Below are 17,240 nucleotides of genomic sequence, written 5' to 3'. Positions count from 1 at the left end.
TGCACTGTTCAAATTTTAAGCATTAAAAACAGATTCTTGGGGGTTTCTAGCTAGGGTGTAAACAAATCGAATCAAGCCAATTTTTTCGAGCATGATTCGGTTTTATCGAGCTTTTAAAGTTGTAACTGAACTTGATTTGATAAGCAATCGAGTCAAGTTCCAAGCTTTAGTCGAGCCAAACAAGAATCGAGCTCGATTAGCTTCATTTTTTATCCATATTTTTTTTAATCAAGCTCAATGGTTTGTTACGTTAACAAATCGAGCACAAACAAAGTTTTAACGAATGATCTCAAATCGAATAAAATATACATTCAAGTTAAATAGGGTGAATCTTTCACATGCAATTTGCCATTACGTCGACTTAATCAACTCATATCCAAAACCTTCTTCCATCGAAATAAATAACAACGAGAGAAGCCACTAAACTGTGATCGGCGAATCCAGGAAAAATAGTTACACGAAAACGGTTCCTAGTAACAAAAAGTTTCTCAAACCCAAGCTTGTGCATAAGGCTAGACTGCATAAACATGAAAGTAAACAAGTTACTGTCAAATCAAAACGAAATATCGATTACATGTACAGAACAAGACCTATAAAACGAGACGATTCTGAAATATAATTTTGAAGGACAGGAAAAAAAAAAAAAAAAAAAACCATATGCCCATCGTGTAATTTAAGTTTTACCTCGGCTACAATGGAATTGCCTTTATAAATGGTGCAGGATCTATTGAAAGGGCAGCCTTTCATACGCAACTCGGTTTTCGAATCGTCGTTCTTTTCACAAAATAATATTTTAAATTCAGTTCTACTGGACTCATCTAGCGTCTTGTCTACTGTGAATATCAAGTCCTTCTCTTCATCTTTTCCCCTAAAGCCTTGCCATGAACCTTTCTGCACGACGAAGAATATCATGTCGGGTAGAAACATAAAGTAGAAAAATATGTCGAAAAAACAGCCCCAAGTAAAACATACAATAAAATAAACCCTTGTAATCACAGTGGAAATTACCAACAGATACACGAGAGATTTGTGGAGGAAGTTTGCATTTAAACAGTTTGTGATCGACTTAGTACGACTTGTAACGATGACTGTATTGAATTTGAATTATGTGAGAATTTATACATACTTAGGCGGCAAACAATGTACATAGTCGCAAAACCATAAATTATGCATGACAAATGCCGCATATACTATACCCTACAGCATACATATTGATTCCTTCAACTATAGTAATCCCGATTTAAATAATCACACAGCGAAAAGGTGTTATAAAACGAGAATCCAACATAGTAAAAGCAACCACCACGCAAAGTCGGATCTCGATCATAATGCAACGTGTTTTAGGGGAAAAGTACATTAGTGCTTATAAGTTTAAAATTTCGGCATCCACAAGTAGCAAATACTCCGGCTTGTTCGCATCTTTTTTTTTTTTTTTTTTTTTTTTGCATTCGTTATAATACAGTTTGCAGCACATGTAAAATTGCAGTTCAATATGATGCCAAAATATTCCGAGCACTAAAAATGCTACGAAGATCAAAACATTTCGTCACAAAGATATTAATTAGGGTTTATTTTCATTAAACCTCCAGTAACTCATTGCACACCAAATCTAAGTCTAACAACAAAAACAAAAACCCCAGAAAAAAAAAAAAAAGAAATCCAACAATTCACTTCCGAATTCACCAAATATCTGAACAGGCAAAAAGCAGTTGAATAAAAATACGACGAGAGTAAAAAAGCGCACTCACGCTTATTCGGTGTATGGAGAAGAGAGTATCGCCGGATGAATCCACTACTAGTTTTACAGAGTGGGCCGATTTCTTCACTGTGTACACCAAATTATCCGCCGAATCGGTAAATCTGAGAAACCCTCGGCTCCCGATTCCTTCGTATTTCTTCGACACAAAAAGATCAATTGGGATTTGGGAATTGGGCGGGTTTTGGGATTCGTACGGTTGCGCTGTGGAATTCTCGTCCGCCATTAAATCATCGATGTGATTGAGAAAGGGGTTTTTCTTTTTCTTCTTATACGTCGTCGTTTTCGTTTGTTCGTTTGCTGACAGAAGAGTAAAACAGTGTGGAAGGATTTGATTGGAATATAACGCTGTCAACGAATTTGTTCTTCTGTCACTCAAAAGTATTTACCACTTGGAATATTGTATTTTTTTTAGTAGGAAATTATTAATTTATTATTATTATTTAATTAGTTTGGTTGGCTTCAAGTTTGAACCAACATAACGTTGAATTCAATGAAAATAACAAAATTAAAAATTAAAAACTAGTCAACTTTGCCTCCTATATATTTATATTAAGGACTCTATTTCGTTGGGAAAATTATGCATTATTAACTAAACAATTAGAATTTATTTGATGTCCCATATTATTAGTTCGATCCATATATATTATGTTACTATTATTTATTTGCCTTTTAAGGAACTTTCTTGTTAGATGTTCTTAGATTTGATAAAACAATTGAGTTTTAATTAGATTATTTAATTTTATTTTGGCTAATCTTATCTTGACAATCGTGAATTTGATGATAAATTATTCTTTCTAGATAGGGTCTAATTACAAAGTAAATGAATCTCGTCTATAAAAATATAATTATACCCATAAGGTTGTCGCCATCTAACTAGGGGCGGATGGTCTATAGTGTGCATATGTTTGTTTATATTTATTGTGTTTTATGATACTGTTCATTTATCAATGAATAACTCTCGCACACGACATTCAATCAAGTAGATTCGGTTTGGATTAAAATTCAATTCGAAAGACAACAAATTTGATGCTTTAAGTTTTGCTAAATTCGTACCGAGAAATGTTAGAAACCACATTAGAGTCGGAAGGATATTTGCAAAATTAACAACTCCGTCTTTCAATTTATACCAATTAGGCCACCTAACCACATTGAATTCCACGAAATAAAAATTGAAAAGTGATGATTGTAGTTTATAAATATTCACATGGTCAATTATTTATAAGTAATTTGTCAGCAATTCATATGACCATACGTTAGGATATACAGTAGAACCTCGATAAATTAACAATCTCGTTTAAATAATATATTTTCTCGGTACCACCTTGAAGACAACATGTTAAAAATATATATCATTAAAATATTTCGCTAAATTAATAAAATTTAGTTGATCCCAACTGAATTAATTTATTTATATATGCTTATAGTGATCTGACCGGTACAATAATTCGAATTTTCTTAGGAATACTTAAAGAGAAAATGCAGTATATCACTCAATAATTTGAGTCTCGAATTTACACCAATTTATGCAAATTGTAAGAACCTAGTTAGTTTTATATTTGTTGTATTTTCTCTTTATTGCCATAATTATTATTGTAGTATCTTTATTTAAAAAAAAAAAATCACTAACTTTTGTCAATCCAGAACGGAGCGACGCATTATACGAACCGAGAATGTTTTGCTGGGCTTCCCCGCATCAAGACAAGAATTCGAAAATATTTTCTCAACTGTTCCGAAATTGTGCATGGCTAAAACAGTTCCAGCATATAAAAACCAAATATTAACATACGTGAATCCAAAACAAAATCACCTCAATCCATTCTTATTCACCAAACGAGTCATCATCTCAGTCACGACACAAGTCATCTTAACGGTACACATATTCATTGTCCGACCAGTCACCAAGTTCCTCTTCGTACTCTTTGTGTAGTTTACTTCGACTTTTGTCCTCTTCTTCTGATTGGCTACCAGAGGTTTTACTCTCACGCTCCGATTCCTCATCAGATGATCTGCTGCTCATCACTTCATCCTCATCATCCTCAGTTGTCTCCTCTTCTTCGGGATAGTCATTTCGGATATTATTTTCCGCTGAGATTCCAAGTTATATTATAATTATTATTATTCATGTAAGAATATGTCTTTTAGTGCCATGTGTGTGTATAATATAATATATTATGTCTCAGACGAAAAGATAATATACCGTTAGAATCGTCAGTTTCATATTCTGAATCGTCTCGCCCATCATAGAAATCATCTTCAACATGAATCCTGATCCAACATATTATTTTCTCAAGTTAGTAAAACATATTAAAATATGCATTAGCAGAAGTCAAGAATAAAAACGAAGCCTCACAAAGGGAATGGCACTTCAGAATCAGACACAGTCACATTAGCATCCTCCTTAACGACATAGAAGTCATAAACATAGAAGTCGTCTTCATCTGAAGAGTCTGCAAAACAAGCCAAGATTGTAATAAACCGTCAGAAAATCTCATAATTGATGAACAAACCAATAGCAAGTGTTCTATATTATTAAGCTGCATAGGACAGTTATGAAAGAGACAGGTAAAATTAGTGGTCCAGCGTAAAAATTAGCCAGACCTTCTTTGAACATACGATTTTGAATATCAGACTCGATCTCCGAAGCAGCAGATGGCAGAATCTCCCTCATCAGAGGCAAATATTCAGCCACCATTTTGCAGTCACCATCCAAATCCATCCTGCTGGATTGAAAAATTATGGATTTTTAATATCATTAAATCTAATACCATCAGTAAAAATGATGGAGCATCGATATATGTGAGAGAGCAATACCTCTCTTGCTGCTCCTCAATTTCAGGCTCCTTATCAACCCGAATAACTTCATAAAGTCGGCACATGTCATGTATAGCTTTGTCTTCTGTATCAATTGTACCCGGCTTTCTGCTTCTCCATATTTGCTCAAAACGAGAGTTTCTTGCCACACCCTTGAGGAAATAAATAAATTGCAGATTGAAATACAGTAAATAAGATTAATTCGCAAGATGAAAATAGCCACATGGGGTCATGGTTGTATCCCAGCTAGAGGGAAGGGAAAAATGCAATTGCAAGAAGTTACAAAGTTGAGGCCCCGTAAAAGTAAATTATAGCAGATATGCAGCATAACAAAATTATAGAAAATGTACTTCCTAATTACAAATATAACCAACTTTTAAGAGGGCCAACATGCAACGATGAGAGATTTATCGTGAGAGGCTAAACATCTAAACATGATCGCAGCCAATCCCAAGTGCACTTTACCTCTTTGCGTTCTTTTGCTTTGATCATTAACTGATCTAGTTTCTGCAAACATGACATCAAATCAAAGGTTAGTAACTTGTTATATCGTTCTCTTATACACATTGAAAAGCACGGCCGTGCAATTTATAACAATTTGCCATGTACTTTACGATTCACAAGAAGATACGATTCATGAGGAAAATGATATGTGATACACTATGAGATTTGATAACATTGATGCTAAGAGCATTATGCGTGCATTGCCATCATCAAGGACCTCAAAAGGTCAGGAAGAGAATGCTTGGTTGTGAGCAGATATTAAGAAACTATGCAGATTACACATGACCTCGAGTTCTCTTAACTATTTGAAGTAAGGGTTTTAAATCATACAACTTACAACTTCCTTTGTCCGTTCAACTATTCAACTTTTGCGGTTAAGTATGTGATACACTCACTTGTCCGGTTAGAGAAGATTTATGTAATTCAGAAACAGGTACTCCTCAACTTACTTTCGTGAATCTATAAACGTGAAACATAAGTCTTCCCTCCCTGCCTTATTCGAATAGTACTAAGTGCTAACCAATAAAAGTTTAAGAGATATACTTCCTTTAAGTCATAATAAACAATTCAAAAGGGATGGTTTGAGTTATCTCCCCTTCATTCTCACTGAAACTGAAGCCTGATCTAAGAATAGGTAGAAGGGTAGGGATATATTCTAAACTTCTGATGATTATATTCATTACAACTTTAGAAGATTATATTATTTGCAATTGCAATGATTAGCGTGTTGGAATAGTATCGAAGAAATTAACCCGTGTGTGTGGATAGACATGGGTCAGGGAGGACTTACATTCAAAATCGGAAAACGACGCCTTCTTTCTAAACTGCGCCTTCTTTTTTCGTCGATGTCTTTAGATTTCAACTCGCCAGATGAATTAGGCTGTTCAACAAGTAAAAAGAATTAAGTCCATATGCAGTATTTTTTATTCAAAGCCTGACAACCACCACACTATGATAATGTATATACGGGACGGCAACAAAATAACTAACCATAAAAGATCGCAGAACGTCTAACGTATGCTCAGAGCTTTCAACTGTTTCCAGGTGTTGTACAAGAATCTTCTGGGGCCCCGGTTCCTCGACTAAAACATTTCAAACAGAGGCAAGACTAGTGATTAATGATACAGCTTAAATATTAAAGCTCTCAAAGATAATCCATGGAAAAAAAGTCGTAAACGAGGTTTTTATGAGTGTATTCAAACCACTGAAACCGACAATACAAATTACTTCAGGTTAAAAGACCATAAATAATTTCGAAGTGCGCAAACTTATAAGATAGAATGGGTTTCAGTTCCTACGATTTTACTTTCCGAAACTTAAGACATAAAGCACTAGAAACAGGACTAAAATAGCATCTTTGCCATCCAAATTTGGACTTATATAGAGAAATTCTTGTTGAGAATTCAAGATCCCACATAATTTTTTTTCTCAATTTTCGGACGTTAGGTTGTCTTCTTTTGAAAATATAATTTATAAATACTTCCGTTTATTTCTTTACCAGTTAAAATTCTGGACTATGCTAAGGCTAGTCCATAAGAAAGAAATATCATCCTTTCCAAGGAATTTCTCATGAGTGATTCAACGCATGAAATAAACCAATTACTGTCTGAAATTTTTATCAGTAGAAGACATGACAATGTTGCCATAATATTAGTCAGATATATTTGCCTAATAAATATCATTATAAAAAAAAGCGATCAGCTATATAGTGTGCTTCATCCCTATTTAATCCTGTCACCTGCTAACTTATCTTTTCCTTGTTTCGATTGGGGCAGAGAATTTCCGGTCGAAAAAGAAAATTAAAAAAACTTAAAAACAAATTGATACACTCCCAAATTCCTCGACAGTTGATCATTGAGAAATGCGAATGGTGACATAAACATTCGACAATTTACACTATTTGCAAAATTAGAATACATTTTATACTGATTCCGTAAACCCAGGAGAGCAACAGTTATCTATGAGATAATCAAAGCAAACCAGCATGCATTCAAACATAAATTAAAGAAATTAAAATGCACGCACAAATCAGAGATTCATTTTGAAATACCTCTACTTGAAGAAGCGCCAGAAATTGATAACTTTGCAATGTCGATCGTCGGCTTCTTCAGCGGCCTCTCTTGAATTTCCAGCCCTGATCAGACCGAAAAGATGAAATTGCAATCACCGCTCAGAAATCCAGAGAGAGAAACGAGAATTAGAAAGGGGGAAAAAACGAAAAAAAATTAGGAAAGCAAAGATCGGTACTTACAAAACGCATCGAGGGGAGAATGAAAAGCTTTGCGTTTAACACTGACGACGATTGGCTTGACGGCGTTCGCCGCCGGAGCTAAAGTAACAACATCGTCCATTGGCGGTAGACTGAATCGAATCGGCGGGGTTAGGTTTTAGGGTTTCGTTTCTTCCCGAACTTGATCTGCAACGATTCTGTTTAGCCGGAGAAGTATTAGATTGAAATGAAATGAAGTGGTTTAGGTTTTGGTTCATTATAAATAGGGTAAAATTCATTTTGCACCCCTGTACTATGAGAAAGGTATCGTTTACCCCCCTGATGTATGAAAAACATCAAATACCCCCCTGCCGTTAACTTTTTTCTTGAATCCGTTAGTCAAACCCTTTGACTGGCCGTTATAATGACCCGTTGGCTTTTTTTTTTTTTGACGAAATTACCACCAATAATCTCTATATAGGTTTTGTTTGATTGGCCAAACAATAAGAAACATGTTGAGTTATTTTTGAAGAATCTAAAGTTAAGTTGTTTGGTTACAATCATCATGAAACATAGTTAGTTGGTTTACAAATATGTGGATTTAAGACAAATGAAGAATTCAAGAACAGAAGGAAAAATGGGTGAAAATAGTGAAAAAAACATGTTGAAAAGAGTGAAAAAATGGTTGAATAAGTGGGAAAATTTAGTAAAAAATGAGTTAAAACTAGACAATCTATATATAGAGATTATTGGGGGTAATTTCGTCAAAAAAAAAAGTCAACGGGTCTTTATAACGGCCAGTCAAAGGGTTTGACTAACGGATTCAAGAAAAAAGTTAACGGCAGGGGGTATTTGATGTTTTTCATACATCAGGGGGGTAAACGATACATTTCTCATAGTACAGGGGTGCAAAATGAATTTTACCCTTATAAATAAAGGGTAAATTACATCGAACCCTGAGCCATGTTTAAATTACGAAAAAACCTCTCATGTTTGGGTAATTGCAACCACCCTCAACTATAAATCTTTTTACATGTCCACCCCTGCAGTGTCATATTTAGTGGAATATTCTAGATTATACGGAATATTCTCTATTTTGCCGCTGATTGTTTAACTATCTTGTCTTGCTAACGATTACGAATAACTGTGGCTTCCTATAAAAAAGTGTTTTTAGTCTCTAATCCGTTTTTTTTTCCCTTAGAACAACAATCTCCACTATTGGGCATATAAAATATTTTGGGTTGATTGGATTTATGTCAAATATCAATTACAAAAAATGGATTTGTAAGAAGTTAAAATCTAATAAGGAGTTTTATCAAATATCCCCTATTTTTAATTAACAACCATTTGATACCTATAACCGAAACAAATTGATTTATATATGTATAAAAACAAAATATTAGATATCAATTTGACATTTGATAACTCATTTTGATGGAGTTTCTAATTTTTTTTTTCTTTCTTTTTTCTTGTATTTCAAGAGTCACATGAACACGGATTGGTTCGGTTCCGGTTCCCATTCCGATTTTGGAGGAACTGGAACCAGAACCGAACCTAATATTTATGTTCTTTACGGTTCGGTTTCAAACGGTTCCTAGTTCTAACGGGTAGAACCGGCCGATTCTTAATAACATTTTATTTATTGATTTTAATTTTTTTTATTATTATATTTAACATAAAAAAATAGTTAATTTTTTTTAATAAAAAACAGTGCAAAGAATACTTCAAAAACTTAAAAAAAAATTAAATACTTAAAGTTTTTTTTTAAATACTTAAAAATATTTTTTTTAATTCTAAAAAAGTTGAAGGATTTAGTTGTAGTTATAAAAATTAAAAAAGGAAAAAATAAGAAATTGAAAAGGCTTAAAAAAAGGAAAGGAAATAATTAGTTGTAGTCATAATTAATATTTAATTTAAAAAAAAAAAAAGGGTTAGATCGGTTCTAACCGACGGTTAGCTGTTTCAAAAATGGGGAACTGGAATCGAATTGATTATTCCGGTTCCGGTTTGGTTAAAGAACCATTGACTCCGATTCAGTTCCGAACTTCCGATTTCAGTTATAATCGAACTGGTGGTCATGTCTACTTCCATGTACCTAACCGGGTCGGATCCCTTAGGGCAGAGCCCAATGGTCTGATATTAACCCGATCGGCTAAAACAAGGATAGTAATTAGTTGCCATATAAACATTACAATTCTTGCAAATTATTGTATTATTATATATTGGTAATTGCGATCTATATTCAGTAACAAATTTTATTTACTTTTTTAATCTGCTAAGTTAAATAGGAAATAAAAATAAAACCCCTTATAAGTAAGGAATTAATAAATCAAATATTACCATGCACACACATGGAATTTCTTGCATTAATTTAACAAGGTATATATTGTTATATATATTAAAATCCAACTTCAATTCATCACACATGCAGATTAAATTCTGCTGTATTATTATTATAATTGTATAAATTCTCTGAGCTCAATCAATGGCTCAACAATGGCTGAGCCTAGTAGCAACAATATGGCTCCAATCGATAAACGGGACGAACTCAAACTTCGCGGCGTACTCGTCGGAGCTCAAGAGAATCCTCTCTCTATCGCAGCTCCAGCTCAACAACTTAGCTTTTGCCTCCGACGCAGGCAAGCTCCTCGGCTGGATTTCCGGCTTAGCCGGAGCCCACCTCCCCCTCTGGCTAGTCCTCTTAATCGGCTCCTTCCTCGGCTTAGTCGGCTACGGCGTGCAATACCTCTTCCTCACGAACCAAATCGTCACTTCTCTCTCGTACTGGCAAGTTTTCGCACTCACCGTTCTAGCGGGGAACAGCGTTTGCTGGATCAACACCGTTTGTTACATCATAGCGATACGGAATTTCCCGTTGGATCGTCAGATAGCCGTCGGATTATCCACCAGCTACGTGGGGTTGAGCGCCAAGGTTTATACGGACGTAGTTGATGTTTTCGTCGCTCCGAGTAATTCGCCTTCCGAGAGGGCGAAGTTGTTTCTTTTGTTTAACTCGGTCTTGCCGCTGGCGGTTTGCGTAGTGGCCGCGCCGCTTGCGAGAGACGTTGCTATCGGGAAATCGAAGGAGCTCTCCGGAGGGTTCTTGACTTTGTTCGTGATTACGGTGGTTACGGGTATTTTTGCTATCGTTAGTAGTTTGGGTTCGATGGTGACGAGGCTTTTGTTGCCGTCGAAGGTTGTTCTCGCCGGGATGGTGGTGTTGTTGTTCTTGCCTTTGGTGGCTCCTTTGGTGGAGAAAATTAGAGAGAAGGTGCAGCGCAAGTGTTCGATACGAGTTTACAACTGCGGCGATAATAATAATAATAATAATAACAAGAATAATAATTTGGAAATCGATGATTTGGAAATTGGAAAAATGGAAACTATTGTCGGAATTGTGGAAATCGGGGCGAAGGCGATGTTGAGGAAAGTCGAGTTTTGGTTGTACTTCTTTGTTTATTTATTTGGTGGGACACTCGGTTTGGTTTATATGAATAACTTGGGGCAGATTGCCGAGTCGAGGGGTTGTTCGGGTACTTCTTCGTTGGTTTCTTTGTGTTCCGCGTTCGGTTTCTTCGGTCGCATACTTCCCTCTCTCTTAGACTACTTTTTCTCAAAGTGAGTCTCTCTCTCTCTCTCGCAAGTTAATTGCATTATGGATCTGTTAGATGCTATACCGGATGAAACACAGAAACAGTACATAATATTTATCCACACATAAAAACTAAACATATACTATTTATCGACACGCAAAAAAACACGGATATTTAACACTTATAATATATCGTAAAATTGTTATTTTTTTTCAGAACGAAGTTCGTGTTATCGAGGGCGATGGCAATGGGAGCGATGATTGTTCCGATGTGCGGAGCATTCTTCCTAGTTGCGATTAGCAAACAAGACTACTCGCTATACAGCAGCACGGCAATTATAGGGATATGCACAGGTGCAATTACTTCGTTATCCGTCTCTGCAACCACCGAATTATTCGGGGCGGAGAATTTCGGCGTAAATCACAATATCTTGGTCTCGAATATTCCGATTGGATCCTTTTTGTTTGGGGGATTTGCAGCGTTTCTATACAAAAGAGAGAGATATCTCGGGGAAGAGAATTGCATGGGAGAGAGATGCTACCAAACCACTTTCATCATATGGGGTTTTTTGTGTCTTTTGGGAACTTTGTTAGCTTTGATTCTTCATGCAAGGACTAAGAAAATTGCACATAATTAGTATAATTAGTATATAGTACATAGAGAGGATTTTTTTTTTGAACTTTTTTTTATGATGTGCTTAATTTGTGATTATACATTTGGACAGGAATATTATATTATTTGTGTGATTACAGTGGCAGGCTAATTGAAAAATAATAAAAACAGTAGAACCTCGATAAACTAATAACCTCGTAAAATTAATAACCTCGTTTAAATAAGTTTTTTTTTTTTTTTTTGTCCAAGCTTGGTAAAAATCTTCTAAATTATTAGTTCGATAATTTATATTTCACTAAATTAATAGATATTTGTTAGTCCCGAGTATATTAATGTATAAATTAAAATTTAAAGGTTATTCTACAACCTCTTTTCCCAATAATTTGATGTGCAATTAAAATCTAGAACTTCATTCTAAAAATATGTGTTATAATCTAAAAATTATTTAAATATATATGAATAATCGAGAATAAAAATCTGTAAATATTTTAAACAGATAAATAAAAGCAAGACAATGTATATTTCTCAATAGAAAATGAGAAACTAAGAAATAAGTACATGATATTACAGATGATAAATAAATAAATAAATTACAATATTTATAAATTTATATATTAAATACAAAAAATATATATAAAAAAAAAACCCAGTATATCAAGGTCCCCTACAAAAAAAAAAAATTATCATCGAGTTGAAATGACACTGCAATTGTTAATTAGTGATGAGAATTATTTAATATATATCTTTAAAAAATGTAAATCATTTAATATTTATATCTCCAACAATAACAATATATAAAATCGTATTTAGGTCAGTTCCTAACTTCTTCTTCATACATTATATCTTAGATTGTGTTGTCCATTTCATACACACGATTCACTCATTGCCATATTCTCTGGGTTGCTTCAAAGATAAGAGTAACAGAAATCTTCTTGAAAACTGTTCTCTTTCACCATATCGATAGTGTGTGTGTGTGTGTGTGTGTGTTCATTCATTTCCACGAGTCTTTTTTTTTTTTTTTTTTTTTTTTTAAGATAGTAAATACAATTTGCCCATGAAGAAATTAAAAAACAAGATATGAAAGATACAATTCAATAATTGGTGTGACAAACCATTCCCAATAGACCAAACCGAAAAGTATCACATTAATTTCCGACGGTACGTCAAGACAAGACAAGGTAGCATGTTGACTAGTCAATGCCGGTCAACAGTCAAAATGATCAATCGGTGAAATTTGGATTACATTATGGGGTCCAAAATCTTGAATTGGATGCGTTCGAAGGATTATGGGTGATTTTATCAAAAAATGCTGATGACAAAGACTAACGAACTTTGGTACAAAACTACAAAACCGATGCATTTATTTGAACTATTAAGTGGTTGTAAGGGACCTTTAACTCATTTCCAAAAAAAAAAAAAAAAAAAAAAAAAACGGCTGAACGCAAACGTAAATTCGTGCGCTACGACAGTGTCCAAACACATATTTATTTCGGGAAAAGAAAAACATGTCGAGGAAAGACACCATCCAAGGCCTACATTGTGAGTGAAACATCGTAAAACTAAAAATTACATTGAATCCATAATATTCAGAGTTCTTGACAAACCAATACATACCAACTGGGTTGGTTTATATCATATCTAACGAAAATCACGATTCAAAATGACTAAAATCGAATGTTAAGGCGTATAGCTTTCAAAATAAACAAGAACAACGCGTTTCTAATACATTTCCGTTCATATAATAGACATAGTTAAAAACTATCGTAACCATGTATTTCAAATAACTATTTCGACATACCTTTTCGATAAAAATTACGCCTCCGTCTTTCTCGGACCGTAAAACTCCTCTCTCCACAACTTCCAAGCACTTCTAACTTCCTCTAATTGTGACTCGGGTATACAAGTATTTGCGTCAAGTAAGTCAACCCAGTCAACCCAGGGTGACTTCGAAGGATCAAGAAAAACCGACAACTGAGGCAACATAACCGAATAATAGAAATCATCGACCAATTTGAGAATTTCTTTCGATTCAACCAAAGTCAACATTTCCGGCCTTTTAATATTGCCGGGCCTGTTTCTAATCACAAAATTGTTGCCCCTCAAAATGAGTACCTCTGACGGAGCAAGAGGTACCACTATCCGCGAGAATTTGGACAGAGATAACTTTAGTATATCTCTCGGGAGTAAATCGCGCTTTACAGCTATAGCCGTTCCTACCATTTTGCGTATCTGGTTTATATTTAGTAATCAAATTAACCACGTGTATATTGAACTAAAAGAAGTTGCATTTAAAATATTAACTGAATATGTTGCAAGCCTCGTTTGGTTGTCAAGATAAGATTAAATAATCTAATGACAACCCAATAAGCGATGATACCATCATATTTGCGGGTCGACCCGACAAGTTATTGGGATACCAAACATTAAAGAAAGTCCAATTATTTAGTTAATAATGACTAATCCCCCCAACCAAACGAGGCCTTAGAACTCAACTGTATAATTGAACTAGGGGGTGTCCAATACACAACAAACCCCGAGTAAGCCAATATAAGAGCTCATGTTTTCATAACTTCGGGGCCTCGGTCTGGCTCGAAAAATTAGGGTTTATTGCATTTAGCACCCTTGTGCTTACTCTAATTGTCAAAAAAATACCCGTGTTATAAATATCAGCAAAATCCCTTAAATTATTCAATTTTATTAGCAAACCAACCCCTAAAAACGCACCATTTAGAGGGTTGTGTGCTAAAAAAAATGCATTATGGGAATGTTTTTGTTAATATTTATAACACGAGTAGTTTTTTAGCAATTCGGTATAACACATGGCCGATGGGTAGTTTTTCAGTTTTGCCATTTATCACTCTTAATTAGTTAGTTGAAAAACAATTAATGACAAGGGTATTTTAGTGTTTTTCTATGTCTTTCGCTATAATCAATGCATATTTATTGAATTTTTTAATATGTGTGCAACAACTCAATATGATATATAATAAGGGACGGAGGGAGTATTGCACTGACCAAACATCAAATAAGACCTAATTATTTAATCAACCGTGGTTTATCTTATGAACCAAACGAGGCCTTATTGAAACATAGCAAAGATAACTATGGCCATTGAATGAAAAATAAAGAGAAAAAACATACCTGATGCAACATGAACGACTCTCCGCAAATGGATATTTCGACGAAATTCATACCGGACAACTGCTCCAACTTTCCGCAACTACACTGAAAAATCTTTCTGAAATGCGACGCGCTTATTCGGTCATTTTCATCAGGTTCGTGCAACCACCGAGCAAGTACAGGTGGCACGAGATTTTGCTTCTTCGATTGGTCTTCTTCGTCTTTAGGCAAAAGAGAATCATACTTACTTTCCTCAGCTTCTGTCGCTAAAGATTCAGTGACGGAATTAGTATCTTCTTCTTCGTCGTCACTTCCCTCTGACACAAATTCACTCTGCACATCTAACGACTTTGCCATTTTCAAAGTATTTCCAGAAGAGCCTTTTTTCGGAAACTGTTTTCTGTACTTGGATCGAACTGTATAATTATGAAACGGGTGTTCTCCCTGAAACACAACGCGATGGCACAAAAGTAGTTGATTAAAGTGAAATTTACCCCTACAAGAAGAAAAACAAAACCCGTAAAGGATTAAACGTATACCTGAAAAGTGTTTAGTATATCATTAAAATCTGATAAATGATGATCGACTTCACTGGCTGTGGAGTTTTCCTTTACTCCTATAATTTCAGCGGGAAGAAGATATGAATATTTACGGATGCTACATTCCCTTCGAGCATCGAAACTCCTAAAAATAAGTAAGCAAACGTTAATAATAAGAAAAATGAATAAACCATATGAAACTCTCTAAGCACGAAGACATGCAACACATAAGTAGCATTACTTAATTCTTATCATCGAACATTTCCAGCAGAGTTTATAATTAAAGTATAAACGAGAACATAAACAGCGAACAGAAGAAAACAAACAGAAAAAACCATAACATATTGAACGATACGCAGATGGGGCCTAATAACCGCGTGCTAAGTCTCGACTTCACGAATTTATCTGTATGTATGTATATATATACTCGTAATACAGGTTAGTCGTCACACACCATTTGAGACGAGTCTGTACCTTTGAGAAGGTAAGATGCTGAAAACTCTGATGTTTCGAGGAAGGTAAGAATTAACATAAGTAGCAAGAGCAAATCCATTAGGATCATTGTTCCAAGCAGATTCCGGAATCTCCAATTTTAAAGTTATCATTGTTGCTAGTGAATGAACCTGAGTACATGGAAAAATATGAAATCTGATGAAAAAAAGTTGCATACAGATACATACATACATATGCAAGAAAAAACCTCGCTTCGAAGAATAATAAAAAGTAGTAATTACGTAGCGTACCCCTTTATCCGTCCGGCTACTTCTCGCCCACCCAATCTTATTCAAATCTCCAAAGTTGCTATCTCTGATTCCACCAGCTTTATAAATAGCATTTTCTAATTCACCTTCAATCGCTACACACAGAAAAAAAAAAAAAAAAAAATCACATGCTTTAGCACATCATAAACGTGTCGATATATCAACATCAAAATTTGGCTCTAATGTATCACTTTCCGTACAATACATAAACGACAGAACCTCAACATAAGGTAACAATAATCAAGAAACAAAAGCAAATGAATAACAGTAGTGTAAGGGCAGCAGAAAAAAGGAGCAAATGCTACGTAGCACGGATACGGAAACTGGGACACGGGGAATCAGCATGTCTCAAACACGGGGATACGGAAACTTGGGGGAAACGTGTAAATAATATAAAAGTATAAGGGTATATTTATAAATATGTTATACAAGCATACATAAGTTTTTATTTATATATAAAATTCTTTTTTATATATTTACATACAAATATATTCAAAATAAGTATTTCTATAAACTATTAATTTGCAATTGATCATTAAATCATGTAAATAATTGCTATTCAAACATGTTTCTAACTTTTCAAATATTGCAAAATGGACCCTACGGTATCCGGCAAGTATCCCAAACGCGTACAAAATTGAAGTTTCCGTGCTACATAGAGCATATGTAGCAAACAGTAAACACCAAAATTTTGTCTGAAAGCAAACAACCCCCACCCACCCAACCACACACACACACACACACACTTGATAATCCATGTTTATAAAGTGAGAAACTAGTCCTTAATTAACTGAAGAAATTGAAAAGGGAAGAAAGAGAAATAAGAAATCTAACTGGAGAATTCAGGCTGGTCTCTCTGAATTTGCAAACCTGCATTCACAATAGAACAACACACCCATCAGGTTTTGAAAAGAAAATACATTAGACACAACAGAGAAGAATATACCTTTGTAATCGGAACCAACGTAGCCAACGCGCATTACGACTTTCTTCTTCCGAAAAGGCTCCCATTTATCTGCATTCTCCGAAGGAATGACTTCGGCGGCGGCGGAAGATGAGGTGGTGGAGAAGCCGAGGATAGATAGTTTGAAAGGTTTGAAGTCGGTGAGGTATTTGAAGCGGCGGTGGGGTGTAAGTACCCACCGTGGGGAACGAAGAAAGGATACCGCCATGAATTTGATACTGTGAAATTAAATTAGTGTGTGTGTGTGTTTTTCCAGTACCCAGAGATGCAGGAGTCGTTCGATTGATCAGCTATAGTCGTGTTTTACAAGCAAACACACGCTTATTGGTGGCTCAACGCTTTATCATCCGATCACAATCCTCCTCATT

The 17,240-nt window shown here is 35.0% G+C and overlaps 3 protein-coding genes across 3 annotated transcripts; 1 reads left to right on the top strand and 2 right to left on the bottom strand.

Moving 5' to 3' along the window:
• Positions 1-135: 135 nt before the first annotated feature.
• Positions 136-7,547, bottom strand: LOC105959556 (uncharacterized). The gene is made up of 14 exons (XM_012983690.2): positions 7,326-7,547; positions 7,125-7,208; positions 6,065-6,156; positions 5,865-5,954; positions 5,036-5,077; positions 4,571-4,722; positions 4,358-4,479; positions 4,110-4,206; positions 3,957-4,024; positions 3,629-3,844; positions 3,193-3,223; positions 1,749-2,130; positions 685-891; positions 136-517 (listed from the first exon to the last, which is right to left on the bottom strand). Exons 1-14 carry the CDS (start codon positions 7,423-7,425, stop codon positions 371-373), a joined length of 1,830 nt encoding a protein of 609 aa, XP_012839144.2. The 5' UTR covers positions 7,426-7,547; the 3' UTR covers positions 136-370.
• A 2,221-nt stretch (positions 7,548-9,768) lies between these two features.
• Positions 9,769-11,594, top strand: LOC105960051 (Major facilitator superfamily protein). The gene is made up of 2 exons (XM_012984224.2): positions 9,769-10,901; positions 11,093-11,594. Exons 1-2 carry the CDS (start codon positions 9,769-9,771, stop codon positions 11,511-11,513), a joined length of 1,554 nt encoding a protein of 517 aa, XP_012839678.2. The 3' UTR covers positions 11,514-11,594.
• Positions 11,595-13,032: 1,438 nt separating this feature from the next.
• Positions 13,033-17,179, bottom strand: LOC105959548 (Pseudouridine synthase family protein). The gene is made up of 7 exons (XM_012983676.2): positions 16,855-17,179; positions 16,743-16,778; positions 15,891-16,003; positions 15,622-15,770; positions 15,148-15,292; positions 14,630-15,052; positions 13,033-13,717 (listed from the first exon to the last, which is right to left on the bottom strand). The coding sequence occupies exons 1-7, from the start codon at positions 17,078-17,080 to the stop codon at positions 13,301-13,303; spliced, it is 1,509 nt and encodes a 502-aa protein (XP_012839130.2). The 5' UTR covers positions 17,081-17,179; the 3' UTR covers positions 13,033-13,300.
• Between the last annotated feature and the right edge of the window lie 61 nt (positions 17,180-17,240).

The sequence above is a fragment of the Erythranthe guttata genome, chromosome 14 (genome assembly GCF_056151865.1).
Source record: "Erythranthe guttata isolate IM_541 chromosome 14, IM_541, whole genome shotgun sequence".
Lineage (NCBI taxonomy): Eukaryota > Viridiplantae > Streptophyta > Magnoliopsida > Lamiales > Phrymaceae > Erythranthe > Erythranthe guttata.
This window is presented reverse-complemented; position numbering and strand designations above follow the sequence as displayed.

Bases quoted from the DNA above. Each gene is read 5' to 3' on its own strand.
- LOC105960051 (XM_012984224.2), top strand. From the start codon at position 9,769: ATGGCTCAACAATGGCTGAGCCTAGTAGCAACAATATGGCTCCAATCG. The intron at 10,902-11,092 runs GTGAGTCTCTCT...ATTTTTTTTCAG, and splicing joins TTAGACTACTTTTTCTCAAA to AACGAAGTTCGTGTTATCGA.
- LOC105959548 (XM_012983676.2), bottom strand. From the start codon at position 17,080: ATGGCGGTATCCTTTCTTCGTTCCCCACGGTGGGTACTTACACCCCAC. The intron at 16,004-16,742 runs GTTAGATTTCTT...TTCTGTGTGTAG, and splicing joins AGACCAGCCTGAATTCTCCA to CGATTGAAGGTGAATTAGAA. The intron at 13,718-14,629 runs GTATGTTTTTTC...AATATAAACCAG, and splicing joins AGTCGTTCATGTTGCATCAG to ATACGCAAAATGGTAGGAAC.
- LOC105959556 (XM_012983690.2), bottom strand. From the start codon at position 7,425: ATGGACGATGTTGTTACTTTAGCTCCGGCGGCGAACGCCGTCAAGCCA. The intron at 4,207-4,357 runs GTCTGGCTAATT...CTTGTTTTGCAG, and splicing joins AAATCGTATGTTCAAAGAAG to ACTCTTCAGATGAAGACGAC. The intron at 518-684 runs GTAAAACTTAAA...ATGTTTATGCAG, and splicing joins GCAATTCCATTGTAGCCGAG to TCTAGCCTTATGCACAAGCT.